Source organism: Pocillopora verrucosa, chromosome 3 (genome assembly GCF_036669915.1).
Source record: "Pocillopora verrucosa isolate sample1 chromosome 3, ASM3666991v2, whole genome shotgun sequence".
NCBI classification, from domain to species: domain Eukaryota; kingdom Metazoa; phylum Cnidaria; class Anthozoa; order Scleractinia; family Pocilloporidae; genus Pocillopora; species Pocillopora verrucosa.
This window is the reverse complement of record NC_089314.1, coordinates 19,565,276-19,593,050: the sequence shown is the minus strand read 5'-3', so window position 1 is coordinate 19,593,050 and position 27,775 is coordinate 19,565,276. Positions and strand designations below refer to the sequence as shown.

Sequence of the window (27,775 nt, the reverse complement as noted above, 5' to 3'; positions counted from 1 at the left end):
GCTTTAGCTATCAAGATTCTCCTCTGAGTTGCACTGAAGTCAACTGCTGGGAAACCCCACCCAATTTCTCTTTTCAGAATATGTTTCAAAACATCTCTCAAAACATTCCATGACATCAACAAAAATTAATTAGTGGCTCCGAAAGCAAAACTTCTATGCCTTACCCTACATCCACCGCCTGAAAACTGGTTGCCAGCAGGATTCCAGAAATTGCACCCCAGACCGAATTGCTCCATTGAGTAGTTACTGTGTTTGGAATTATCATAGCTTTGCTGTCCTGAAACAAACTTTCCATTTAAGGGACGAGTGGTTGGGGGATCCTTGTACTGAATACAATCAGAAACACCTCGTTTGGACCTTCTTCCAGCTCCACAATCTCTCTTTTGCCTGTAATAAGAGCTGGGCTTATTTTCAGTCGTCTCTCCATACTTCACGCCAATGAAATACTTACCAACTTTTGTTAAGTAGGTACTCGGTAGGAAAAGACTGTAAGGATTATCAGTGCAATTGTTATTTTCGACACGAAATGTGTCTTTAATGGAGCAGCTAGAGAAGTTTGGCAATTTCATCTGCAAATCATGTTCTAAGATTGTCGGCTTTTCTTCAAATTTAATTAATATAGTCAGTTGTTCTTGATTCTCTAAAGGTATTATATAGAATTCGATAGCCTCATTAGTTTTCTTGATTTCAAACGAGTGATACTGTATACTCTCATTGTCTGTTTGCTTGTAGAAGATATCTGGGTTTGCTTCAGGCACCGTCGGTTCAAAAGGAATCTGAAGGTCGATTTCTCCAGCCAAATCGAGTATATCTATAACTTGACGCTTCCTTGTTATTTCTTTAATCTTAACGTCTAAAATAGCGGTGGTCACCAATTGGCTGGACTTGTCCCAGGTATATGGATTCTTTGGAAGGTAAAGTAGCTGCAGAAGAGTAAGAACTGCTGATTTGAGTATTTCAATCACCTTCATTATGCAAAAAACAAGATCAGGCCAACTGAAATAACTCAATTAATCCCAAACTTACAAGAGGACTTAAATAGATCGAGATACTGAATCTACGATGTTAAAATCAGAAAGAAAAAAAACCTTCATCCCTATTACGCCCTTTCCAAAGAACTATGACGCTTAAGATCGATCTTCATCCAAGCAGATAACTTAGCAACGAAACGTATTTAGCTCCTTGAAGAGAAAAACTCTTTCTGATGCTTTTGATCATCAAACGACGATCAAACTACAGGCCTTGATTCCAAAGCTAATTCCTTCTTGGTTATATTTCGACTCAAGGTAGCTTGTCACCTCAGCCTTGAGAGTTGCCGCAACATTTTGGTGGAGAACGAATAAAGATGGCTCAGGGTATTCCCGTGGAAACATTTCAAGACAGGGACAGGCAGTTGCGACAACTTTTTTTTCTCTCTAAACAAAATTGGCGCATAAACGTGACGAAAGATATGAATATGATAGAAATTCCACCTGTGTGGGTTGAACTAAACATACCTGGACATCAACTGTTTTATTGCCAATTAGTCCTTGCAAATCCGGGAAATTCACACTAGCATTTCCTGCATTTATAGGATGATCTGTAAGCGCAGCTACCTTGGCTCTTCTGCAGGTCAATATGGCCGACTTTGTTTGAATTTCAATGTCCTCCTGGCCTGGTAGCAGTTTGTTAGAAACAGCCTCGGCGACTTTCTCAAAAGCTTCAATGTTTTCGTAAGCTATTGTTTTACTCTGGTAGAAAATAACAAGTAAATTAAGCTCATTTAGCATCGTTTAGTCACCCGAAAGGTTATCCTAATAGTAGCGACACAGTGTTACGTATAGTATCTGATCGAAAATTTACGCTTAGAGTAGCTCAAGGCTGCTTGTTTCCACCGTGGCTCCTGCTGTTGAATTTGTCGGAAGATTTCTCCTCAAAGTATGTTTGTATGATGCAATTTCAGTTTAGTCAAAGTTTTCTTAAGTTCACTATGACTGAAATAAGGTTTAAACCATCTAAATGAAAAATGCTGTTAGCCAACAATTACTTATACCTTATTTTGGTCGAGTTCATCCGTGACACTCATCCGCCTGAAATCAGCACTATAAGAAGCTGACATCAAAACGTTGAATACCGCAGTCACAAGATTTTCTGCTCCGTCTGTAACCACAGACACACCAATGTCTTGTCGGGACTTGTTCAACAGAAGATTTATCATGCTAGAAATCTTGTTTGTGGCTATTTCCTTCAAGAAAAATAACGCATACGGCACCATAAAAAGAAGTAATCAGCGATAACACTGAAATGGTCACTCGCGAAACGTGATCGTCGGTGTAGCGTTTATCCTTGAAAGGATAGTTGTTGCCGTGACGGGGAGTGACTTTTCGACAACTTGAGTGCAAGATGATGATATTGTCAGACGAGTTTTTGAAGTTTAGTTTGTGGAAAGTGATCGAGCCAATTTTACCTTGTAGTTATTGGTTGTGAAACTCATGGTGTTTGAAAGCTGTGGCTAAAATTGCAGTCAAAGTTAAGCAAATACTGCGTATACGTATGTACCTGAGCTGTTGAGTTGACGTGCTCCTTTATTTCTGATGCTGCTGCTATCATGGTTGAAACTTGATTGATATCTGTCATTGTTGATATTGGGATCCGGGAAATCTTCTGCATGATGGTGTAACGAACCTGCATAGAAATGTACCTTAATTTTCACTACGAGCCCTCGGTTCAAAGATTCACCTCACTTCAAAAGCCTCTGCATCGACCTTTTCGTTTTCCTCAATATTGATTGTGAGATTGGAGCACATGATCAGACCAGTAGATTTACTTCAAAAACCTGAACTCACCTCGCTTTGAATTTCAGCAGAACTTGTGCCATTGCCTCTGTGTATTGCTTCATGATTAAGGCTGGACATAACACCGCTTACTAGCTCAGAGACTGAATCAATGTCACCGATGTTGAGGTAGAAATTGAGTTTGCTGTTATCTTTCAAAATTAGTTCATCAAGTTTCAATGGGACAACTTTTCGAGGAAGTACCTAAAAATAGATTTATCCAGGGCTGTCATGGCAAATTGTAAAAGCGGTTATCGATAAAAAAAACATGATTCTTGAAGGTTATACGTCTGTTTACTCGCCACTTGTCAGTGTAACCCATCAGGCATTTACTTGCAGAAGTAAAGACTCTTATAATGACGCTCACGACGTAAAAAAAAACCTACAATTATAACAGTTGTATTACCTAGTTGAATCAATAAGGTTAACACGTTCCCCTGACTTTTGGTGACCCCTCAAAAGCGAAAAAGTTCAGAAGTACCGTTCACACGCAGTCGAATGAGTTTTAACGAGTAAAGAAAAACAAAGATACCTGTATAAGCCTCTGGGTATCCATACGCGCACCAAAGGAATCTATTACACTAAAAAATATCTTTAGACGGAAGTTGTCATTTGAGTCTCCTAAAGCCAGTTTGACCAAAAATCGATCTTCCTCAGCCCTATAAAGCACAGGTTTCAGTTGTGTGTATGGATCATAGTAGGAAACCACGTAAAGAAGAGGCATGTTCTTGGTTTGCCACCCTGCACATTCAAATGTAAACATGGTTTGATATGCTTCGCCCGCTGAAGGACTCACGGAACAATTTCCTCCATATGGTGGACGACTTGTTGTAAAGCTGTATTCTGCGAGGCTTTCATGATCCAACCATTTGTACCACATTCGAACCACGTACGACATCTCGGGATGTAGAACATAAGCTTTCAACACAAGATTCTTCGAACTTGTGTTGGATGAGGCGATGCCCTCTAGATCAGCGACTCTGTTCCACTTTTTCCCATCTGTCTCGTTCACACTTCTATGGAAGAGTTCCCATGAATACACACCCGATTTCCCTTTTTCGCAAGTTCCAGAGAAACAGTGACTACTAACGGACAGAATGTCCGTTGTAATTACTAGTCGTTTGCAGTTCACCACACATCTAAAGAAAATATTGCTTCATTATATTTGCAAATAGAGGTGAACAAGAGAAAAAAGTTGTTTTAACATTTTCTATTTTTGGAGCTCCGTGTCGCTATCTATAAAGAATCATTACAAAATTTGCCATCGCTTCGATCTTTAAGACAGTTGGTTCCCCGTTTTACTCGGCACTACAAGTGGGTGATCCTTCGTTGGCCCCGCATATCTATTTCCTAAGAGTATGCGCAGCACCGTCCACCAATAGAACGGCGGGTTTACTACTTCACTGCAAAAGTGATTGGAAACTTCAAGCAAGCTCTGTTATATGGCCTATTGAAACCAAGATGAAATGACCGAGCTCGATGGCTAGAACTACCGTGGCGGATCCAGACCTTGAGCTAAGGGGTGGCTCGGTTTTTTTATTGCTTGCCCTGCCGGCTTTTCTTCCTTCTGCGATTTTTTTTAACCAAAACTAGGGAGGGGGGCCCTGGGCCCCCCAGGCCACTCCCCTAGATCCGCCCCTGAACTGTACAAGGATATTACGCGTACAATCCCTAATTGGATCAATGAGAAAAATGTAACAAACCTGATATAGAATTGTGGTATCTCGTCGTTTACAACCTGGATAACTGTCGCCTTTGAAGCTTCTCTATTTCCCGATGACAAAACCAACTTAACCAAGTAAAGTCCATTCTCCACTACCTTCTGCTGGGGAAGAATTATTTCTGAGGAATTGGCTGCCATTGATCCATTATTACCAAAGCAGCCATTTGGCAAAGGAGACTCACTGAGAGCATCCGCCAAAGTAGACAGCGGCATCTTTGAATAATTGAAGGTTTTCAATCTGTCAGTAATGTTGTAACAGTACCATTTAAATTCCAACTTACTGCTATCCGGAGAGTCGGGATCCAGGGAACCAGTTGCATTTATAAACACTGGTTGTAAATAACTCCTTCTGTTGGCAGAGCCGTCTCGTAGATCTGCAATCAATTTCGAAGCAGTGACCTTGAAATACCCCTCAGCAGTTCCCGCAATATCGAACGCGTTCTGTAGGGTCAGCGTTAATTTTATGCAATATAATCCATATTCCAATTCATTTGAAAGTAATATGAGGTCAGATCTTTCCGTTACTCTTGTACTCTGTAGAACAAAGCCCTTATCTGTGGTATTTTTGAATATTTTCCATTGAAGAATCGCGCCTGTTGCTCTTTCGCAATCGATTCGATATCGTGAACTAACGATGAATTCCTTGGAACGTGTAATTACCGCTGGTGAAAGCCGATTGCTGGCAACGTTTTGGAGAATGACCTGCGGTTTAAGGCAAGGCAATTCCGTGATAATTACAAGGGAGTGAACTGACTCAGAGGTAAAATTATTTTGTCCACTCCAAGTTACGTTATAAGTTGCAGCCTTAGTGTATGTGTAGTTGTATTGCAAGGAGGGATACGGAAACGATTTTTCGTATTCCCCAGTTGTGCAGTTTAGCGATCCAAACACAATCCTCTGACTGTTTCCAAGATCTAAAGTAAAACAAGACGGATAGCCAGTTTCACTCGCTGAAAGTGTCAGCGTCAAGGTTCTGTTGACCATAACTGGACCGTTTTGACTTATGCCGAGCTTAAGTGAACGAGGCACAACCTTGGTTACAACTTTGGCGCTGCTGGAGTTGATGGTGTTGTTGCATAAGAATTGAACAGTGTATTCCCCATAAGATGTTAAATTGTAACTTATAAAAGATGTCAGATTGAAATAAGTGAAAAATAAAATGGGCTGGTTATTGACTCCAAGATCCAACCAGCATTCGAATGCCGTTCCTTGCTGGACACCAAAACTGCACATGGTCAAGTCAGACAAGCCCACGGTTTTATTACAGTTTACGTAAGCTCCACTCATTGGCACAAGCTCCGAAACGTCAATTTTCCGTAAGATACTTATACTACTGACGTTATTGTGAGCTGTGATGTTGACGTTGAAAGACCCACTTACCCTAAAGAAGTAATCAAGGGTTTTCTCTGATGAAATAACTACGTTTCCGTCTCCCATATGGAATACAAATTTTGGCCTAGTTCCATTCGTAACGTTGATGTGGAAGACAATCCGGTCATGTTGAAAACAAGAAGGGTATCTACTCTGGCACTCCACAGTAACGTTAAATCCATGTATGGTGACTTCACTTATAATTAAAGCCGAAGCATTAGCTTGGCTAACTTTATTTGAGGCGTAAAAGAAACCATTGCATGTTCCAACTTTGTCGAAGACACATGTTAGCAAGCTGTTTAAGTGACTTGGCCCGTTCAACCAAGTTGCCAGGAAAGGAAGTTCACAGTCATATAATGAGGCATTCACTGAAACGTTCGTCCCCTGTTCTATAGAAAACAAAAATCTTGCATAGTGACCCACAGTCACAAAATAAATCTCTCTATCCGCCTTAAATCCTCTCACCGGATCCTGTACAATAACCTTGCGCGTCGATGTCAAGGAGCTCACCTTGTTTTTAGTGTTCGCATAAGCCATAAATACGCCAGCTTTGGGATAAGTATAGTTTGTTTCAAAGCATGTGGAACTAAGAACCATTCCATTTCCAAAGGAAAACAAAACGAGAGGCTTTTTGAGGGACACAACTTCTAATAAAACATTAAAATGGGATGACGTGTTCGTTGCCACCGTTGTTGGCGCCGTGAAATTTAATCCACAGAGCTTTACTTGAACATAAACCATTCTGTAAATCGTCTGGTTACTGAAGTAGTTAAATGCGTACACTATAACCCAAAATTCACCCTCAAAAGTGTAATTGTGCCAGTTCACAAGGGAGAACGGAGTGCTCGCGTTTGCCATAATGTACCTGCCTACTGTCTCGTTAGCACTGTTGTCTCCCCAGCTGATGACTCCGGTTGAATTTGTTCCTAGTCTCAATTTCCATTGGATGGAAAAATTCTGACCTAAAACCACTGAAAAATCGTCGCCTATAAACGACAATCCATCAACTGAAAGAGAAATAACATAATGATTGAGCAAACCAGACATAATTATTCAAGTAGTTAATGACTGTTACTGAAGATGGAAGAGTGATACCACATTGGAAAATATACCCTAAGTTTCTTGCAGATTTATCATTTAGTATGAAAGGAAGAACGCTTACTTTTCGTATTACTTACCCGGGCATGGGAAGTTACAAGGTGCAATCTGCTCAATCAAAGGACAGTGGGCTCCACTATTCTTATTAATAGGACTGAGGCAACGCTTTATTCTTCTCTTTACAGGTGTGTGACCACATTCTGTGCAATTACTCCAAGCAGACCATTCTGTGTCCAAACCTCCATATGCTGCGGTTAATTCAAAGGAAAAAGGAAGTAGAAAACGAAATATAAACTTAACACTTGATTACATTGGTTTAGGTTAATAGCACTCTCTGGTTGGTCTAAGTAACTTGCTCCGCCGTGATATCAACCGAGTAGATAAGTGTGCTAACAAGCAAGGTTGCCTACGCAACCAAAGCGTACCCGAGTCTCCACATCATTTAGCAACGAGGATTACTTCGGTTACCCTTCTAGGGAATGGTAATCACCCATCAGTGTTTTCTTTAGGATTTTTTTTTTATTTTACGAACACCTATCCATATTCTTGATGGAGAGAGGCTCTCCGAGTGTAAAAAGTCGTGCCCAAGAAAACAACACAGAGACCTGGCCAGAGCTTGAGCCCGCACATGCTGATTCAGAACCCTAATGGTACTGACCATCAGGCCAATGCATCTTCAATTCAGTACCAAGCCCTTGCTTTTCAGCTCACGGCTTAATTCTGGGGAAGTTTGCGTTCACATCATAGAATTTAACAGATCTAATTTCTTAACGTACCTGTCTGGCAGCTGTAATACATTACAAATTTTAGATAACTCCCACAGGAGCCACCCAGTAGAGACTTTTTATTCAACACAACGCATGAATTTCTGCCATCGCAAAGGTTCTGAATGATTGTCATTGCCCTTTGACCATAATTGCAGTTTCCAGAGTCGTCTTTCCACGAGACTGCATGCGTTACGATAACCATGTTGTCATAGCAACTAAGATTAGTTGGTACCATTGTATAACGCTCAGATTGCTCCATTTTATAAACTATGGGGGTAAAAATAAACACAATAGAAACAACGTAAGTTTTAAATCAAGTTCTAATAGAATTTGTGCAAATGAAAGAACTTTCTTAGGAAAGATGTCAACAGAAAAATAGCTTTTTTTTAACCTCCTCCCCTCTGACAAACGTTCTAAATAACCATCGATAAGTAACCTCGCGCTCTAAAGCTCTCCTAAACGTGAAACCCACAGTATCGATAACTGTTGACCTGTCTTTTTTTTTAACCCTTTAACACCCTAAGAGTGACTAGTATCTAATTTCTCTTTACAATATCTCCCCTGAATCAATTATTAGAGTCATGAGAATTATGGAAATGATCAATAACTACAGAGGCTCTGGATCATTAAGCTAATTCCCCTCGTCAGCACCTTAGGAAATGTATAGAGAACAGTATGGAGAATATGCATACTGATGTTAGGGAGTAAAGGGTTAATTACTAATAATTTACTTTGCCGAATTACCACCTTGTAGGGTTTATGAGGAAAGATAACAAACAACTTTAACCCCTTACACCTTACGATCGGTATGCATTTTCCCCATACTGTTCTCTATACATTTCCTATGATACTGACAAAGAGAATATGTTTAACAATCAAGAGCTTCTTTAGTTGGTGATCATTTCCTTTATTCTCATGACCTCAATGTTTGTTTTAGGGGTGATACTGATGGGAGCAATTAGTTGCTAATCACTCTTAAGGATTAAAGGGTTAAATAACTCTCAAGTTTTGCCTTGAAGAGTTTGGTTGTAACAGAAGCACGGCTAAGAATTACTTAAAGAGTGAATTTGTCAATTATTTGATTTAAGGTTGAAATTTAAAACTATTTATGCTCGAGTCTGGGAGAATCAAATTGCAATTTTTCACATGATGGTCGTTTTTCTTAGTGTAAACCTATCGCAATCAAAAGAGTGCTAACAATAATATTAGAATGCCACGAGCTCCAAAATGAAATGAGCACTTACCGATCTCCGTGGCTCCTAATTTAAGAGGTAAATGCCTAAACTCTTTATCAATTTTGACCAAATGCTGGTAATATGGCTCTCTATTTAGTCACTGTTGCACTTACTTGACTGGCACCTGTACGTTACATTCAAAAATTTTTTGATCCCGGGACAAGAATCGTTAAATATGGCTGTTGAGGCTTCGAGGTAACACTGGTTTCGTCCTTGACATCTTTTCATGACAGCAATCTTGCTACCGTTGTTTGATGGGCAACTTTCATTCCCATAGAAGACTGATCGGATCTCAATCACAGTGTGGTAAATGTCGTCCTTGGGACACACAATTGTGGTATTCTCTCCATGATCAAGGCTCACAGTTTTATCTACGGGTACATAACAACTATGGTTATTACTATACAACAAGTTCAAGTAAAACTTCAAATTCAATAAAATTAGTTTCCACGTCTCCGTCGAGGACCCTGGGCAACGTTCCAAATTGAGAAATGGCCAGTCACGGTGAAGTACGGTGGGAACTTCATACACCCTATGGTAGCCGTGAAGGCCTGACTGAAGACCGAAGTTGTGGATGCAAAGGGTTATTAAAATTGAAACTGTGAAACTTAGGAGCTTATTTAATAAAGAAGAAAACAGGTATTCTGACCTCCACAACCATGGTAACAGTGATCCTGCTCTACCAAATTGGACCAGTAGTTGCAGCCCCACGGAGGTGCAAAATACTTTATACCAGGACGAACACATTGACGTTCTCTTTTTCGACGAGTAGTGAGGCCACAGGCCTCGCATGGACCCCAGGGACCCCAAGGAGTGTAGATGGCTTCCACTTGAAAACAGAAAAACATTCCAGTCAATTGATTTTTTTAATTTTAATTGATATATGCAACTCAGAGGAAGGGGAATTTTCGGTACTATCATTTCTGGCCTAACTCATCCTAGTGGATTAATATAAATACATTCAAATTATAGTCTCTTTTAAAGCTTTGGCCCAAAAGACAGAAAGGAAAACATTAAAGAAACAAGTCGAATCTACTTTCGGATTTGCTACTTATGTGACAGGATGTATAAATAATGACAGCTATTTTGAAAACTAAATGCCGAAATGTCGAAATTATCGAAATGTCGATGTATGATCCTAGGCAAAAGCATAGTATTGAAGAGGATATGAACGAGGATTAAACGTAAAAGAGGACAAAAGAAAACAAAATTAGAGGTTCACGTGGCGGAAGCTCAGAATGAATACGGTCGAATGTGAGGCCAGTATAGTTGGGTATCTGTTAGGTCTCTCTCTAAGTCCCACAGTATTTCACCAAGGGGCTTGGTCATTATTATCATCTTTCTTAGTCAATACTTTTGTATGCGTATCTACAGATCGAGACGCGACGTAAAAAAAACTGTAGGAACACATTTGCCGCTTGAAAAGCAAACCAGAACTCAAAAAGAAAAACGGAAGTAAACTAGCAGTGGCTGTCGACGATGTGCACTTACCTCTCTGGCAGCTGTGATGAATCGTGAGATAATTACTGGTGTCTTTGCACTGTCTCAATTTGAATTCAGTAGCCGATATCTTCGGGATATCGCATTTGTTTACACCCCAACAATATTCATTCATGACATCATAATTCAGACCAGAGTTGCACGATCCCGAGGCTGTAACTGGACAAGATTCTGACGTGTTCATTTGACCGTAAAAGAGCGTGTTGTGGAAAACAACTCGCATTCCAGCGGGACAGCTTAATAAAGCTTTGTCTGCGTCGCAAAATGTTCTCGTAAATACTGAAGAGAGAGAAGAGGAGAAAGAGAGAGAGAGAGAGAGAGAGAGAGTAAGAGACATGAATATCAACTTATTACCTATCCAGGGAGGAATATGTTACGTTTCCTGAAGATTGCCAAATTTGAAATAGTTATTTTGATTTTTGGTGAAGTCTTAAGTAAAATAATTACACCGAGTCAATTAATGCTCGCAGCGTCCATTCTCAAGACTTTCCCTGAATTTTGGAGCCTATGAAAAGAGATAAATTCATACGGCACGAACTTTTGCCACTATCCATAGTTTCTCTTGAGCAATAACCACTGCGATAGAATCTTTTCAAGACATTTACCAATAATTCTTTCGGTATCAAAAACAACGACTCTCACCCGAAAGTCTCAACTACAGTTTGGTCATTTTGTGAAAAGGCCTCGAAAACAGAAAGATGACCTTTTTGCACTATAGTCAACGGCTTCATCGATTGGTTAACGTGCCTTTTAAATAAACCCATGCTCCAACTAGAGACCTTTCGTATTTATGCAAATTAGCCTTTCTGGCCTCGTAAACGTGTCAAAATAAAAAGCATTATAATAATTCAATCGAAAACGAGGTGAAGAGCGTTAATTTGCATCCAGATAAAATAATAATCGTCATGCCTACCATTTATGAAAGAGGTTTGTACGAAAATGTAGAATTATTTTCTTACTAGGACTGCACGTGTAGTTGATTTTCAAGTGCTTGCTAAATCCGGGACATGGGTCGCGAAACGTGTCATTAGAAACTGCTATGGTACAGTTAGATTTCATCTGGCATCTTTCATAAACCTGTGCTCTATTATGGCCTGCTATGTCATCTGGTGGTACACATGCGCCATCTGGAAGACCGCTGCTGTCGCAAAAGCTAACGTTCTCCTGTTCACGGCCGTAGAACATGCTGATAATGTTGATGAATGTACCATTTGGACAGGATAAGTTGGCTGTCAAAAAATGGCAGGTTGTAGAATTGCGGTCTAAAAAACGTAAAGAAAGACATTATGACGTCTACTTTCTTTTAAATCATCTGAGTATGATATCTGAGATTGTATTTTGATTTATATCTGACTACCATTAATCTAGATATCTTTCGTTATGGTATTAGATCTCAAATGCCATGACTCAACAGTCCGGGAAAACCTATATCTCAGTTTCATCGTTGTCTTTATGGCTGGTCAGGTTTGGTTCGTGATTGAGGGTAGCTTACACAGCAAAACTTAAGTACAACAGCATAAACACTCACCAAGACACTCTTTGTAACATCCTGACTCCAGAGTTTCTGATCTGTCACCGGAGCAATCACCTCCTCCTGTAGTAGTGGTAGGATTTTGGCAAATCCTCCTCCTGACTTGATGGTAAGTTATACCACACACGTCTGGGCACGCGCTCCAGCTTTCCCACTGAAGGTAGCCATTTTCAGCTAGGATCAATAGAGACACTATTGTTCATTCAAAACAAACTTGTTTAAAAATTTATGTAACTTCACTGATTAGTGCCATTTTTTCGAGGGGCATGCATACGTGACTTAAGATGCCGGCAGCTTCGAAATATCCAGGGTGAAATATTTGTGATTGAAATACTGAAATCGGAAAACTCTAAATGTTCGGAGCATGGATTCACCTTTGAAACCCACTAAAGCTGTCTAGTACATTAAGATCTTCCATTTTATTCGCTCTAAAGAGGTTGGACCATAAATAACCAACAGAAAATAATAGTTAATGACGTTTTAAAGATGTTTCATTTCTGCCTCTTTTGCCATGTTAAAACAACAGTCATAAAGTCGGTTGGTACTGTCGAGGTCATGGCGATATGTTATCAAAGTTCATTGATGATGAGACAGTTGCAGTCTTTCCTTTGAAACCCGTTTGGCCATTCGTTCGGTCAAATAAAAAAAAACCAGTGGTACTATTCACGTTAAGCCATTCTCACGGATACTTACCAGTTTGGCAGCTGTGTTTGACAGAAAGTCGTAACTCGGTAATTTTCTCTGGATACGGATTAGTAAATTTTTTCCTTGTAACGTTAAAATAACATTTTATCTTGCCACGGCAATTGAATAGTTTGACAGTGTGTACTTTCTTGGGCTTGATCTCCTGAGTGATGTTATAATATTCATACTTTTTTTGCTCCGGCATGATGGATCTAGAGGAGTTTAAAGCCGGCACTGATACGTTAGGGACCGTCGTTGCTGATACCGTTGACAACAGTGTTTTATTTTGTCTTGATAAGAAAGAAGTTATGGAAGGTTGAGCGATATATGTTGTCGTAGTTGGAGATGAAGACCCCAATGACAGAACTGTTTTATCTGGCGAGTTTTTTAAAGATAATGATGGTTTTGTAGGTCGAACTTCTGTGGACTGTCGGGGAAAGAAAGTAGCTATTGTTGGAGATGAAGTCATTGATGGTAGCATTACTGGATTTAACAAGGTTGATGATAACAAAGACGGTGTGGTCACTGGTGCTGCTGTCGTTGGTAATGGCGATGAAGAAAAAGATCCTTCACTTATTAATGTCTCTGATAATGTTGTAGATACGCCTGGTGATTTCATTACAGAATTAAGTAATGGTGAAGAAGGTCTTGATGATGCTGCCAAAGATTCTGATCCTGAAGTTGAAGAAGAATTGATCATCATGGTAAACAAACTAGGAGTGGTAGCTGTTTTCTTTTGAGTCACAAGCGCAGTCGACGATATGTGAAACCCTGATGCCAGTAGTGATGTACTAGCAACCACTTGTGTCTGTAACACTTTCCTGTTACTTTTACTTGTAGACCATATCATGCTCAAGTTACTTGTTGAAGTGGCAACCAGTGGAATGGTACTGTTTGGTGCTGATATATTTCGACTTTTAAGTATATATTCAATTCCGAGCCATTCCAATCTGTGAGCGACAAATACTTTCCCTTTTGGACAAACAAAGTTGCCAATATGATGTTCTTTTATCTCAGTCACGTTAACTGCAATAAATAGAGTAAAGTTCGAATCAATTTTAAAAATTGTTTGAGAATAAAAAAGAAATAGGTTAAAAGATAAACAAATCATGAAAACATCGCGGCTGTCTCAGTGAGCAATTTTTGACTTACTCATCGACTCGAGGAGATTCAAAACATCACATTTGCTTGAAATGCACACAAAAATCCTGTCGGAAAACTTGTAGTAAATGTTTTCTTTCCTAACAACGAACATGAAAAAGGTTCCATACAAGCCGATTTTTTAGCGAAGGCTACGTTAACAAATCATCACATTTCAATTCCATTCAGGCATTGCGTCACAACTTAAGAAAACTTGGAGAGAGGTAGTTCGATGCTTTTAAGTTTATCATTTGCGACCCATGGCAACTCTTAGCTTCGTGTTTATTACTCAGAGGTTTCCCTCCATGCAAAGCAACGTGGATGACTGAAACCTTTGTGACCTTACTCCTCTTCTCACTAAACTATCTGACATCAGCAAAGAAATAGACACAAATGATTTCCTAGACTAGATCATTTTTCCAAACTCACTTTTTTTACAGGTGTAGGAAATGTTAAAATAGCTTGTGTTGCACGGTTTTTCCAGGCCATCATAAGATCCGTTAATATCACAAGAGCTCTTTCCCTGGCAGATTGGTGTGACTTTCCTGCTCAGATCATTGGATAGATTGCACAATGATGTCGGTGGGCAAGTAAAGTTATCAGTTCTTCCATACATCACGGACTCGATGAAAATTTTGGTATCGTTGTCGCACGTGATTGTCGACACCACCGTTGGACATATCGTCTTAAAACGTGCTGAGTGAAAAACGAAAAGGTATTGAACTATTACTGGCCTCAATCCTTAAAGATCTTGTAATTGGGAAAACTCTAGAGATTTTCTTCAACAACCATATTTGTAAAAAGCCTCCCCAGCTGGAATCTTGTGGGATTTATGTATATCTTCCCATACGCACATTTCTTAATAAAGATTATTTTCTCGATGTTTAAAATATATTTACACTTCCTTACCGCTGCACGTAGCAAACGTAAGCCAAACCATCATCACTGCAAATCGCAACATCTTCGCCGGATGAGGATTATACCTCAAGGCCTATCCACGACGAACGACTGAAAAAAATGAGTTGTGAAGGTGTAGAAGGTAACACAAAGAGTCAATCTTGAATGAACAAATGGTACACTGGCAACTGAAAGTATTTATAACCAATTTAAGGTCTAGGCAGATGAAATGGCACCGGCGAATGAATCAAGAATAGGGCAAAAACAATACTGGGAGGAAATCTTTTTGCCCTTTAGGCTAACATTTCTTTTCTTTTGCCCTCCAGTTAGTATATACATTTCCGTTTATTTGCCTCCTCCGTTTTTCATCTCTATTTACTAGTTTGCCTTCAGGCTGACTGACATGACAAAGTCTTATATGCAGCTTTTGATATGCCGACGTTTGGACATCAATAGCCTAGCTATTCTTTGCTGTTATCTTACAGTTTTAGTATGCACTTTCACTTATGTGCCTCAATCCACCATTTATCGACCTCTATTTATCTACTTGCGTTCAGGCGGACTGACATGACAAAGTCGTATATGTAGGTTTTTATCTCCCGACGTTTGGACATCACTGGGCTAGCAATTCTCTCCTCTTATCGCACAGTCAGTATACATTTTCTCTTATTTTCCTTCATCCGCCATTTATTCTCCTCTACTTATCTGTTTGCCTTCAGGCCGACTGACATGACAAAGACGTACATGCAGTTTTTGATATACCAACGTTTGAACAAAACTTTTTCGAATATTAAAGCTATTAGTCACGCTTTGAGTGATTCGAACGCAAATTACACTGATTCCCCGTGTCCAGTTCTCAAGACACTTTATCGTGTGCCAAAAGACGTGCAATATGGTCGTTCAAAACCTCGTTTTCATTTCTTGTCAAATTTTGAGTAGACTGAAATATCTGCGCCTAGCTTGAGCCAATCATACCCTAAGAGGCCTTGAACGCAACAAATTCTTACTCGGAAAGCGATGAAGCGAGAACGGCAACGACGCGGAAACATTGATCGAAAATAAACTTACATTTTGTTTAAATGATCTCGATTTGCTTCATTAGCTGACACTGAAGCTGGTAGCGGTTGAGTTTAATGGAGAAGAGTGAATAATTTGCAAGTGGGGATCCTGTTCTTAGACAACACAAAATTTGGCAATTTCATTTGTTTTTCTGCATCGTACGTCTACAACACGTAAAAATTTTAAAATTAATTTGCAGAGCTATTGTTCTGGTCATTACACTTTTGTTTCGCTATTTTCTCTTTTTGTCACGACAGCGATTCCCTGAATATCTTGATTAGCTCAGCCCACGGCGACGGCCCACTTTCACGTCTATAAATTTCAAACTGAAAACATAAATCATTTTCCATTTCACAATCCTCTGTCCCATTTTTATTACATTTAAAGGCTTATAAATAAGACTTTTTGACTCGAACTGTTTGCTGAAAACGATATTTTGAAAATACCGAATGAGGAACGTATTCTATCATAAGCTTAGAAGCTCGCCGACTTGTCTAATAACAACAGCGCAACAATATGATTATCTGTAGTCTCAAAAGGAAACATCTGGCGTAAGTAATTAGAGTTCCCATCTAATGTAGTAACTATACCTGTAAAACATAATAAACTGAAAATGTTTATCAGATGCCGCAATTTACTTTATAGTGAGATGTTCATTAACCAGTTTTTATTAAAAAACGAGAAATCAGTGGAATGAGTTACTACTTAGAAAAGCGATATTTCTGCTCTTCTCAGGCATAGAAAATGTATGTTTAAGTTATAAAATCTGCGCCTTCATATAATCCATCGCTGTTTGATGATGAAACACGATTGTCTTTTAAAACACCATTGTTTTGTAAACGAGGAACATCTCCATATCTCCCTCGTGTGGCAAAATTCCTTGAGCTAACCAGCTAAGAGTTTTAACGACATAAATTCTGCTCTACTCTGGTGTAGAAAATCTCTGTTTAACTTTTAAGATCTGCAACATGATATCATATATCGCTGTTTGATGAAACACGATTGTTTTGTTTTTTTTTTTTTAACACGCCATTGAAATGTAAACGAGGGACATCTCCACGTCTCCCTGGTGTGTCAGAATTCCTCAAGTGAAACAGTGTTCTACCGAGACCAAAACATGTAGCAGTTTGTGTTTATGCTGAGACAACCCCTTCTGAGGACCCGGCTATGGGGGTAAATATCCACCATGTAATAATGTTGATCATTACCTGCATGAAGAGTAACACTTGCTACAGGAACGATTTGAAATCAGGAATAACTGACTATCATTCCATAATTACACCATTTTACCATATAAGGGAGAAAAAACGTGTACCTATCTAATGACGCACTAGAACGAGGCGAATGCACTGAAAGAAAGCGGAGCAACTTGATGGTCGCACTTAACGAACCAACCTTTGTTTTCTTAATCTCCTTCAGACTTATTCCATGGTTAATCATTTATTACTAAAGAAATTTTGTTTACCGCTTGCAACACGCAAAATGTCTGCGCATGTATAAATCTAGTTGTCAAACAATTTCTTAATCTAAAATCATTCATTTCCTGTGAAGACATAATATTTAGAGGAAAAAATCTTGTGTTACCTTAATGCTTAGCAGCAGGTTGAGCTGGTGTAAACGCCTTTCAAAATTGTCATGACAATCTGTTGACTCTAGAAATCAAGGGAACGAGTTACTGCGTTTTATCCTTTACAATTCTGTATTATTTGGAACTAAAGGACGGAAAGGGCTCGACCAACCCAAAAATGTCATATTTCAAATGTTTTGCTAGAATATTTGCAAATGACTTACAGCTTAGAAACGTCATAGAATCGCTTCAATCTTTTACGGACACTGACCAAAGTTTACATGGTTATATTTACTCACAGCGTAAGATTGACAATATGTTGAAAAAAAATTAAAACTTTGGTGGAAACTACAAAAACTAGCCCTGTCTTGCGTTTCGATGGCACAACCACCATAAGATTCTACTGGTTATCGGTAAGTCCCCCAGCCTCCCCTATCGGCGCCCAGCGGCAGGCGCAGGCCCCATTTAACAATAGGCCTTTCGTTGATTGGCTTATTGAAGTGTACACGACGATGGGCGTTTTGTTTCTGATGTGCTCATTTAAATCACTCAACGCGAATGGAGTCAGATTACATGTTCAAATATAATTGGTCAAAATTTTATGAAAAGATGATTTTTAAACTCTGTTTAATCTGTACAAGCTATTGGTCACGTCGCAAATACCATAATATTCTAAGCGATGCAGATTGGGTTGGTACGGTAAACCTCATTCTCCTGTGTGAAAATATCTTGGTGGGTGATGACTGTATAGTCTTCTGCATGTTAGATCGTTACATCAAAATTAAAAAACCTTACGAGTGTAAGATTATCAGAAAGCAGTATCATCCCAGTTAAAAGGTCCTCGAAAACTATAACGACATGGTATATTTTCGAGTGGCTTGAGAGAAACAGAACCGGGTCTAAAATTAACCAGCATGACGTTAAAGGTGTCGCTTTTAATTTGACGACTTCTTTTCTAAGCATGAATCGTTTAATTTCATGCACCGCTTGATCTGCAGGTCTCGGTTGTTCGAAAGCTAGATAATGCTATCGACTGGATCAATCTCCATTTGGTGTATAGCACAGTACGCTTTGTTATCTGCCCTTTAAACAGCTGGGCCCTGGTCTTCACAGTCGAAAAAAACTTCGGTTTACTTTAAAGCAGCTTTCGATTGTATTGTGTTTGTATATTGCAAAGAAGTTTTTCCTCACCCACTCAGTTTGGAAATCTACGTTTTTTAATTTTTTAAAGCCGTTGTTTGAGTAAAATTTCTTTTTCAAAGAGCCACCCACGAAGAACCCTTCCTTGGTTATTCGTGATAAACATGTGATAAAGTAATTCTGCTCAATACATGCTCAGGATTATCTGCTGGTAAGGCACTGAAATCTCTGTTTTAGTACCAATTTTTGGAGAAGAAAAAAAATTTTTTTCGTCTGGACACGAGCGTGAGCAAAGAAAACGTTCTAATCCCCTTGAGGAAGCGAAGCTCAGACCTTCGAATTCCAAGCTCCGAATATTGATCTTTTCAGCTACAATAGCCTTGGTTATGTTTCGACGATAAAAAAGTAATCAAAACTAAGCAGGTGTAGTATGTTGAAAAAATGACAGAAATAAAAACAGAACATGATAAAAACTGAAAAAAACTTTAATAAGAACAAAGAACCGTTCGTGAAAAAGAACGCAACGATAATTTTTTTTTTCATTTCCGTGCAAACCTGACTAAAAGTCAAATCTTACGTTCTAAAGGAAATTTTTTACAAAAAAATTCTAATTAAAAACTTTAATTTAAAAGCCCAGGTAATTTGCATACGAGGCTAAAGTAACAAAAGATCTGAGTTTAATCCCGCTTAATTACTCATTTCACACCAAGGAATCAATAAGCCTTCAAGAATAAAGAACCTAGACACTGTATTAGCATACTAAAATTGCACTGTAATAAGTGATTGTGAATGGCAGACACAGTGTCATTCGTAACTCATAATAGCGTAGGCGAGCATCACCCTCAGAGCATGTCTATGACGCATTATGCCTGTGATTTCTAAGTGTTTTCAACACGAAGTTGGTAAATAAGTCTTCCCAAATACATTGGACCTCCTCTCTGTTGTATCTAATTCTATCGTCCATCTATTTACCTATTTTTATTTTCTATACTTATATTGCAATTTTATGTATATATTTATTTCTGTTTTTCTGCATTTATTAATATGAATAATGTGTTTCGCATCAGTTAGAACGAGAGTTACTAAACCTTTTAATTCGTTAACTTCATCACTGTGCTCAGCGAAAAGATCCAATACGAAGACAATGGCGTACATCACTTAATCGATCTCCTAAACCTACCGATCAACTGACAGACATTTAGAAATAGGTTTCCGTTTCAAGTGTAATCTTTGTATGTGTACGCTAAGAGGGGCTAACGCTTTTTGAAAATCCTTATCTGGTTAAAAGTCCCATTCTAATGTTTTTAGCGAGGAAAATATTAGTCATTAGGTAGATCACGCTATTTTCAACCTTTTTCTCCGAATATCATATACCATTCATTTTTTCAACAAAAATTAAGGAAGATGTTCGTATGAAAAGGCTCACAATTCTGACGATTCTTCAAGAAAACAAAAGCTCATTAAAGTTTAGGTGCACTGATCAAAACCCAGACATGAAGCCGAAAAGTTACCGCATTAGTATAAGTGTTTAACATCCCTACAATGGTTTTATCCGAATACAAAACTTTCGTTCAAAGCGAATCTTCACCTCCCACGCAAAAACAAGACAAAATCTACACATGCATTAAACCGGCGAGTAGCAGAACTTGTACTGATTTGGATAACTAAATTAACCGTGCTCTTTAAACTGTGTCGGTAAGAACAATTTATGACTTCAAATTTTCCGTTTTCCTATGAAAACCGGCATCTTTCTCAAAAATCTTTAATGTTAATGGCATAAACATTAGATATATTATCCTGATGTAATCAAGAACAGATGTGATAAAAATTTCCTTCAAATGAGTGTACGTACCCTGCATTAACAACACATACAGGCTATGCAACCGTTTTAACAATTCTCTCCAAAATAAATCTTTAAAAAAAAAGGTTGGAGTTTAAGAAATTGAAGATCACTCTCAGCGTGCACAAGAAGAGTTCGTGGAGCGTGCCACGTACAACTTTAACTGTAATACTGAACATCACGTATTTGCTATTATACAGTTTTAACAATTAATTTCAGCTTTGTCCAAAATGCAAGAAATGGTGTGATGAAGATGACATAAATTAATTTTTATCAAAATTACAGTCATTTGGTGATTGGTGTAATGCTAATACGCGTTTATAAGAAAATATAAATGGTTAATTTTAAGACTGGTAATAGAGGTGAACGAAGAATTTATTTTCTTCCATCCCTGACATAGAAAAAAAGGGAAGATGAAGTCCGGGTGGTTTTCAACAAGAGTATTTGCATTCATCCTTTTTGCCTCTAAAAATAATATATTGTTTTTTCCAAGCAACAAGAGAAAAACAACACCAAATGAACGGATAGGAGATAGGGGAGTGGAAACTTTAAAAAGAGATAAACCTGCTCCCTAACACTCTTGCCTAATGATCGCAGCAATAAGTCATACAAAGAAGATTAATGACGATTATTTGAATCATTATGGTCTCACCTTAGTTTCTTCAGATCAAAACCATCGAATGTCGTTTGGTCTAAAGCAAGTTAAGAATGATCAACCGATGAAGAAAAGGAATACGAAAACGTGTTATTAGTTTCATCACGTTTTGGCCAGATGCAGCTGATAAACTTGTCTAATTTGAATGCATGAGAGCAATGTTAATTAAAACTAACCATTCGTGACTTTTTCCCAATTATTAATCTGATGTTTATTATTTTTGTTTTGCTATTTGGAAAATATTTTTGATGCAGCAAAACAATTCATGCGTTTCAGGTTAAGTGAAACTTTCCTCCGAATTCGTTTCGGTTACTACGGCTCGCAGAAAAAAAAACAATGACAATATTGAGCCATCTTATTCAACCGGAGAAACCAAACATATAAGATCTTGAAATAGACAGATTAAAGTCTTACTGTCAAAAAAGTAAACAACAGCAAAAAAAACAGCAGGAAGACGTCAGGATTGCGAGCATTGTATTTTAACCTACTTGGGCCACCTCCTTCTTTTATTCACCGTCGTTAAGATAGTTACTCAGCGTTTTATATTACTGCTACCAGAATGGATGTTCCCATGACAACCTAAAAGAACTTTTCAACTTCTGTTTATCAACAAGCACGAGTCATTACTTTATGTGAACAAGAGAACTTAGACACAACATGCAGGGGTCATCTTTGTTATCGGAACCTTTAATGGACAACTAAGTCGGCACTGAACAATTTCCATTACAATTAATAATGGTAATAGGACCGAGTGGAGTCCAATTCTGTCTAAAATCATACGAGTGATTGACAAAATCGGAAGACCGCGAAGCGGGAGTCCGATTTGTTAATTACGAGTATGATTACAGACAGAATTGGACGACACGAAGTTCTGTTACCAATTCATCAAAATTATGACAATTTGAGAAAGAAACTAGACATCGGTTCTACGTTTTTATAAAAAAAAAAACAATAGTTAACTCAGCGAAATACGAGACAACAGCGCGCGCATAAGACACGTTCTGTCCACTTACACTGGCATGACGTGTTAACTGTCCCTTTAACTGTCCTATTACACTGTCCAATTACAAGCATGACCGGTACACTGTCCTAGTAGTGCTCAAATCGGGCTGGTGATAACCAATCACGTTCGAGAATTTTTTTATAGTTTTGATTAATTCTAAAATTCTCAGTTGAGAGACATACACTCCCATGCAGTGTTCAATCCGGAAATAAGTTTTTGGTTCGGGAAATCTTCGTTTTAGAGCTCGTTCAGCTAACAACTTGGATCATCTAATCAAAGAATAACACGGGTGCATAACTAGAGACTACTCCGAACTTTTGGTACTAACATGATCTCAGCAAGATTTGATATCACAGTGGCAATCTGAGTTAAAAGGGTTACATCGACCTTTCGTCGATCAGTAGGAGCTAATCTGCCCTCGAAAGTTGAATCTCCCATAAAAACAGGGAGAATTTAGGACTGCATTGAATTTGGCAAAATAGTAAACTACTAATCCTAGTTGAGGTTTGTGATGTATTTTAAAAATTGCGAAAAAAATCTTGAGAAAAACTGCACTCAAACTTCTCCAGATTGTTTAGAAATAAATAATTTACCCAGGGAGCATATCAGGATATTTTTTCGTTCCTCTTTAGTTAATTCAAAGGTAAACAAAGTCTATCACAAGTTTTCAAGCTCTCTGATATTTATCTTATCTTTTCTTTTGACGAGAAAGACTGGTAAAGAAAAAGTAAATTATAGCCAGGGTGCTACCTATTGAAATGGCCTTCGTCAAGTAGGATCCTTGAAAAAACAATACGTACAAATTGCTTCATGTGAACAGATGAAAACGTATGATAATACAGGTAGACTGAAAGTGTATAATTTTTTTTCCAGCAAAAAATATACATATACAGTACCACAATATTGACAAATAACAAAAACAACAAAAAAAGATATTTCGATCTTAAAACATTCAAAAACCTAAACGTTTGAACGTGTCCTTTAGTAGATACAACAACTTCCTTTCAAAGGTACTGTCACCACTAAAAATTAACTGAGAAAGATTAAAACCTAATCCAAGCACTTCAAAACCCTTGATGAATAAAATGTTATGCCAGATTTGGAGTTTTTCCCTATCCTCGATCATCATACTTCTCCTGGATATGTGACAGTTGTCGCGTAACAAAGAGCCCGAAATATCAGGCAAAGAAACGGTTTTGTTTTTTACACAACAGACGACTTATTTTCGTAAGTGTTTATGTTGCATTTTTAAGTGTATAAACTAGCTACAATATTTCCCAAAATTTCTTGTTAAAATCCTACCTGTACATGCTTCAGGATATAAAACAAATCTCCTCAAAGATGTTTTCCATGGCTCTCAAAAAACCTGAATTTAATCGAAGTTCCTATGATAAATGTATTGATCCAAAACGACACCAAAAACGGAGCTCCAGGTGATTTTAGCTTATTGGCGCCAATTAATGATTTATGTTTTAACATAAACTTATTTTATGCTCGTGCGCAAAAATCATTGTCCTCTGTAATCTCGCTCGTGACTGAATCTAGCCAAACAAAGATAACTGAGGGATGTTTTCATAGTCGTCCACTGAAGAATAACGCAAATAAAATTCCTCCCAGTAGTTTCCATAGAAATTTTGCCAAGATTAGTGATGGTAAAGTAAAAGTAAATTGGCTATTTTTCCTGAGTGTCGATTTCCAAGGTTGGTGTCTAATTCGTCGACTTGAAAATTTGTGGGAATTGTTATGAAAAGTAAGATCTAAAAACAGCTTTCAACGAATGAATTCTCTATTGTGTCTACAACATAGTGAGGTTATTTACAAACGACAACAAAAGAGCTAAGAAATTAAATTTCTTTTTGAGCAACATGTTCGTTTCGAGAAAAATTTCGATTGTTTTTTTCAAGCCCTCCGGTTCTATGTTGCTTTAATTAAGTAGACAAGAATGTAGCTGGCCTACCGCCTGAATAATAAATTTCGCTATAGGAAATTATTTTAATAATGCCTTGTATAGAGAGACGATATTCTACAGAGACCGAAACCTCAGTATATCACCCACTCAAACTTATTACCTGTTACGCTTAATGTCTGTTTTCGGTCCACCGCAAACTGGGATACGCGGTAATCCAGTGATGAACGCGCTGCACTCGGAGGTCTGGATTCGAGCCCTGATTAAATCGTTGCGTTGTATTCTCAAGAAAGACACTCAATCTTTAAATTGCCTCTCTCTAGCCCCGAATATTAAATTCAAAAAGTCAGATTTGAGATGAATATCATTGGTATCACTGTTTTGTTGATTATAGAGATGCGCACGTCTGATTAGTCGAGGATTCCATCATATCTCCTTAAAATCACCCCGTGCGAGGTGATTATAACAGTGGCGCTAAATTTCAAAACGGTTACCTCGCGTTTTGCTATTGTTACCGAGGAGGTGATAAACGCGATCGTAGAAAATTTAATTCCGAAGAGAACAAAAGATACCATTAAGTTGGTGTAACACTTCTCCAAAGCACCTGAGCAGTTATACTAAAACATTCACTCGCCTCAGACTCAGTAAATAGTTTTGAATAATCTTTTCGAATTCGTATGGGGGAATTGATCAACAATACTCACTCCGAATAAAAAGTGTACTGAGATGTTTTGCAGATCTTTTCTTTTCTTTTCTTTTTTTTTTTTTTTTTTTTTTCACCAGTACAGTACAACTGCATGTAAGAAAATAAAATGAAGACACCGAAAACCGCAAAAGGAATGTAAGTCAATTATGGGGTTTACTGGCTAGATCTTCTGGAGCCTCAATTAAAAAGCTGCACGTAACGTTGTTAAAAAGCTGCGTTTATCAGTTTTGTCAGGCGAGATAAAACTTAACAGATCTTTTCATTCTAGAAGAAGACAAACAAAAACGATAAAAAAAAGACTTACTTCTCCTTTTAACCATTTCAACTTCACTCAGTCGATTTGGTAATTCAGAAATATATCTCTGATGGCCTAAATAATTTTTTACCGGGCATCAGTGATACTCACGGTGTGATATTGGTAGGACATCTCAACAGATAGATAGTCAGTTTGTGTCACGATTAGTTTTTTAAAACACCTTACCTTTGAAACTGTTTGTTATTCACTTGTCTTTACGTGTGATGGAGCAATTTCCTTAACATCACGACAAACAGATAATTAAAATATTAGTGCATTCACTGTACACCTACAGGTTGACGGTGCCAACGATTTCATTCAAATTATAATTTCTTACTGCATCTTTTATTAAAAACTCGTAAATTTGCGTGTAAAAGAAAAAACTGGACAAAAGTGCCACCGGTAAGAGATTGAAATTTTGTGGGCAAAACTAAATTTTGAAGGTTGTTGGTTACATCACGTTAACTTTCGTGTTTTTTTTTTTAAGTTTATGCTAAAATTTTTACACGGTATTAGCGTTTTGTGTTCGCTCAAGCCTTGAATGATAGCATAATGCATCTATCTAGGGAAATTACATAAAGCACCTAGGTCTTGAGTGCTTTATGTGTCGCATTTGATAGAGGGTGGCTTTTAAGGCTAACGGTTAAAATTCAAAAATTTTTTTTCGACTATCGTTTAAAATTTGTCAATTTTGACGGCTTTCGGTAAATCCCTTTGAGACCTTCTTGATTAAAAAATAAGCATAAAGCGAATCTTTTTTTAATTCCAAACTGAGTAAAGCTCACTTTCTTTCTTTTTGTGGCTTAGCCCAACTCGTATTCGATGAAAATGGTCGTCGAAAATAAAGAAGATTTAGGAACAAACCGACCTGTTGTGTTTATATGAAGAATGAGAGAGAAAAAAAAACAGAGCTTATGCTCAAGTTGAAACGATATCGTCACACATAGTTAGAAGCAGTTCAAGTGGACCCCACCACCTAATCAACCTGTTTCCATGGTTCACTCTCCTCTTGCTTCGGTAAAGAAACCTTCTCGAACGAGGAAGAGAGACGACCCTGGGAACGAGGTGGCCGTTTCATGAGATATGAATTCGTATGCTCTCAACACAGCTAGCTAGTATTCTTGTAAATGTACATTTTTATCAAATGGTCGTCCATAGGGCTGATAAAAAAAATAACGTTCCCGCTGTCTATCCATTCTCTATCTCAGTTGCCAAGGTCACTTTCCAAGTGCAGAAGATAAGCAACGGGCTCGTATAGTGACAAAAAATACGTGGGTCTTTGATAAATCAGATTTTGATCGAGTCTGAGATTAAAACAAAACTAAAAATGAAACGTTTTATCTACTTTATGTCATGGCATGGATCAGATTGATCGAGATCGAAAGTTGTGGAAAACAGAAGCACTTTCAATTTTACTAATTTCCCTTATGAACGAAAACTTATGTTTTGACGTCATATTTGATCAGTTGTCATACATCTTTACATCATTTTCCAAGGGTAAACTGCATCTCAAACTCTGGGCCATTTTCGCTGATTTTTTATATGTTAAAAAAATAACAGAATGATGATCTCATTTCATACGGCTTAATAATTAAGGGCGTACTTGAAACTGTACTGAAAGACGATACATTCAAAGAGAAATTTTCGACACTGAGAAAACTTAATTCTGAAAAAGCTGTTTTGCATATTCTCCATTTTTAACTGAATTTCTTAAATCTCTTAGAAAATGAAGTGGCGCTTCGAGCCTCTTTGAAAATCGGTCCGGCAAATTTAGATTTGGAAAATATAAAAAAAAAAAACACCTTTTTTTTTTCAAACCTTATATAAACTAAAAGCTTACCGTTTATCATTTAAATTGGGTCGAATAGGTTCGATCTGTCACACGAAATGTTTTTTTTTTTTAATGACAGGAAGTTAAGTTTGAACCTGGTTTAGATAATAACGTCTTGAACTTTTTTTTCATCCTAAAGATGAAAATAGGGTGTAGACAAAACTGAGAAAATAGAAAAACGCAAGCTTTGCGAAAGTATCTGCATTAACATGTTGTTCAACCCTTGCCTAAAATTGCTTTCGAAAGAAATGTAGGAGGCCAGTTACGGAAAATATTTTAACTTATCCTGCGACATTTCCTATATGGGGCAAAAATAATTTTTTCTGCTGCACAAGATTTAAGATTGAAAAATTCAACAACTTGTTTCTTAAAACCGGCACACAAAGATTTGTCAAATTGATCCTGGCTTAAAATTGTTTATAGATAAAACCGGTTCTGATTCCGTATGGGAATAGATAACTAACAATGAAGATTTACTTACAAATGATTCTAACTGTTAGAAATGATAACTCTGTGCCTATCTTGGTTTATCACTTTCACTTGCTTGCTCCTGTCTGCAACATCGACATACAATGTTCTGCGGATTTTGTTAATTGAAAATCGTTCTAAAACGTTTTTCGCAATCTCGTCGTATCTTCAAATCTGGAGTGTTTACTCATAAAAAGTAAACATTACGCTTAATTTGTGCCCAAAAAGTGACAATAGGGGCACGCTTCCACTACTAGTTGACAGAAATTCACTCATATGCATTTTCATTGTTTTACTTTCCATTTGAGTTTCCAAATTCTAGACTCGATCAGTATCGTCAAAAAGCTTCTCTTTTTATTATCCAAGTAATGAGGAAGTCTTGTTAATTAATTCTCAAAGTTTGTCTTTCGCTGGTAAGGTAAACTTTACAGAGAAGCTGCAAAAAAAATTAAACTTTTGTCTCAAATGTAAATACGAAAATACAGCTGAAGAACCGAAGTTTAAAAAACACATTCACGTACACAAGTTTAAAACACTGGATTCATC

General features: G+C 37.9%; 1 protein-coding gene across 3 annotated transcripts in view; it reads right to left on the bottom strand.

Moving 5' to 3' along the window:
- Window positions 1–27,360, bottom strand: part of LOC131794358 (polycystin family receptor for egg jelly-like) — a 32,974-nt gene extending 5,614 nt beyond the window's left edge. Inside the window, exons 1-19 of one of the 3 annotated variants that reach the window (XM_059111888.2) lie at window positions 27,243–27,360; window positions 17,403–17,470; window positions 14,772–14,870; window positions 14,292–14,558; window positions 12,732–13,748; window positions 12,036–12,212; window positions 11,467–11,769; window positions 10,499–10,786; window positions 9,657–9,836; window positions 9,121–9,378; window positions 7,782–8,039; window positions 7,086–7,253; window positions 4,517–6,914; window positions 3,346–3,952; window positions 2,826–3,017; window positions 2,539–2,664; window positions 2,033–2,224; window positions 1,497–1,730; window positions 165–923 (exon numbers count right to left, since the gene is read on the bottom strand). In XM_059111888.2, the coding sequence (XP_058967871.2) occupies window positions 165–923; window positions 1,497–1,730; window positions 2,033–2,224; window positions 2,539–2,664; window positions 2,826–3,017; window positions 3,346–3,952; window positions 4,517–6,914; window positions 7,086–7,253; window positions 7,782–8,039; window positions 9,121–9,378; window positions 9,657–9,836; window positions 10,499–10,786; window positions 11,467–11,769; window positions 12,036–12,212; window positions 12,732–13,748; window positions 14,292–14,558; window positions 14,772–14,823 (7,476 nt within the window). In that variant the 5' untranslated portion in view covers window positions 14,824–14,870; window positions 17,403–17,470; window positions 27,243–27,360. Of the gene's footprint in view, window positions 1–164; window positions 924–1,496; window positions 1,731–2,032; window positions 2,225–2,538; window positions 2,665–2,825; window positions 3,018–3,345; window positions 3,953–4,516; window positions 6,915–7,085; window positions 7,254–7,781; window positions 8,040–9,120; window positions 9,379–9,656; window positions 9,837–10,498; window positions 10,787–11,466; window positions 11,770–12,035; window positions 12,213–12,731; window positions 13,749–14,291; window positions 14,559–14,771; window positions 14,871–17,402; window positions 17,471–21,017; window positions 21,079–25,116; window positions 25,180–27,242 lie in introns of those variants that run through there. The other 2 variants (XM_066164264.1, XM_066164263.1) reach the window with 2 other exon arrangements.
- Window positions 27,361–27,775: the final 415 nt, after the last annotated feature.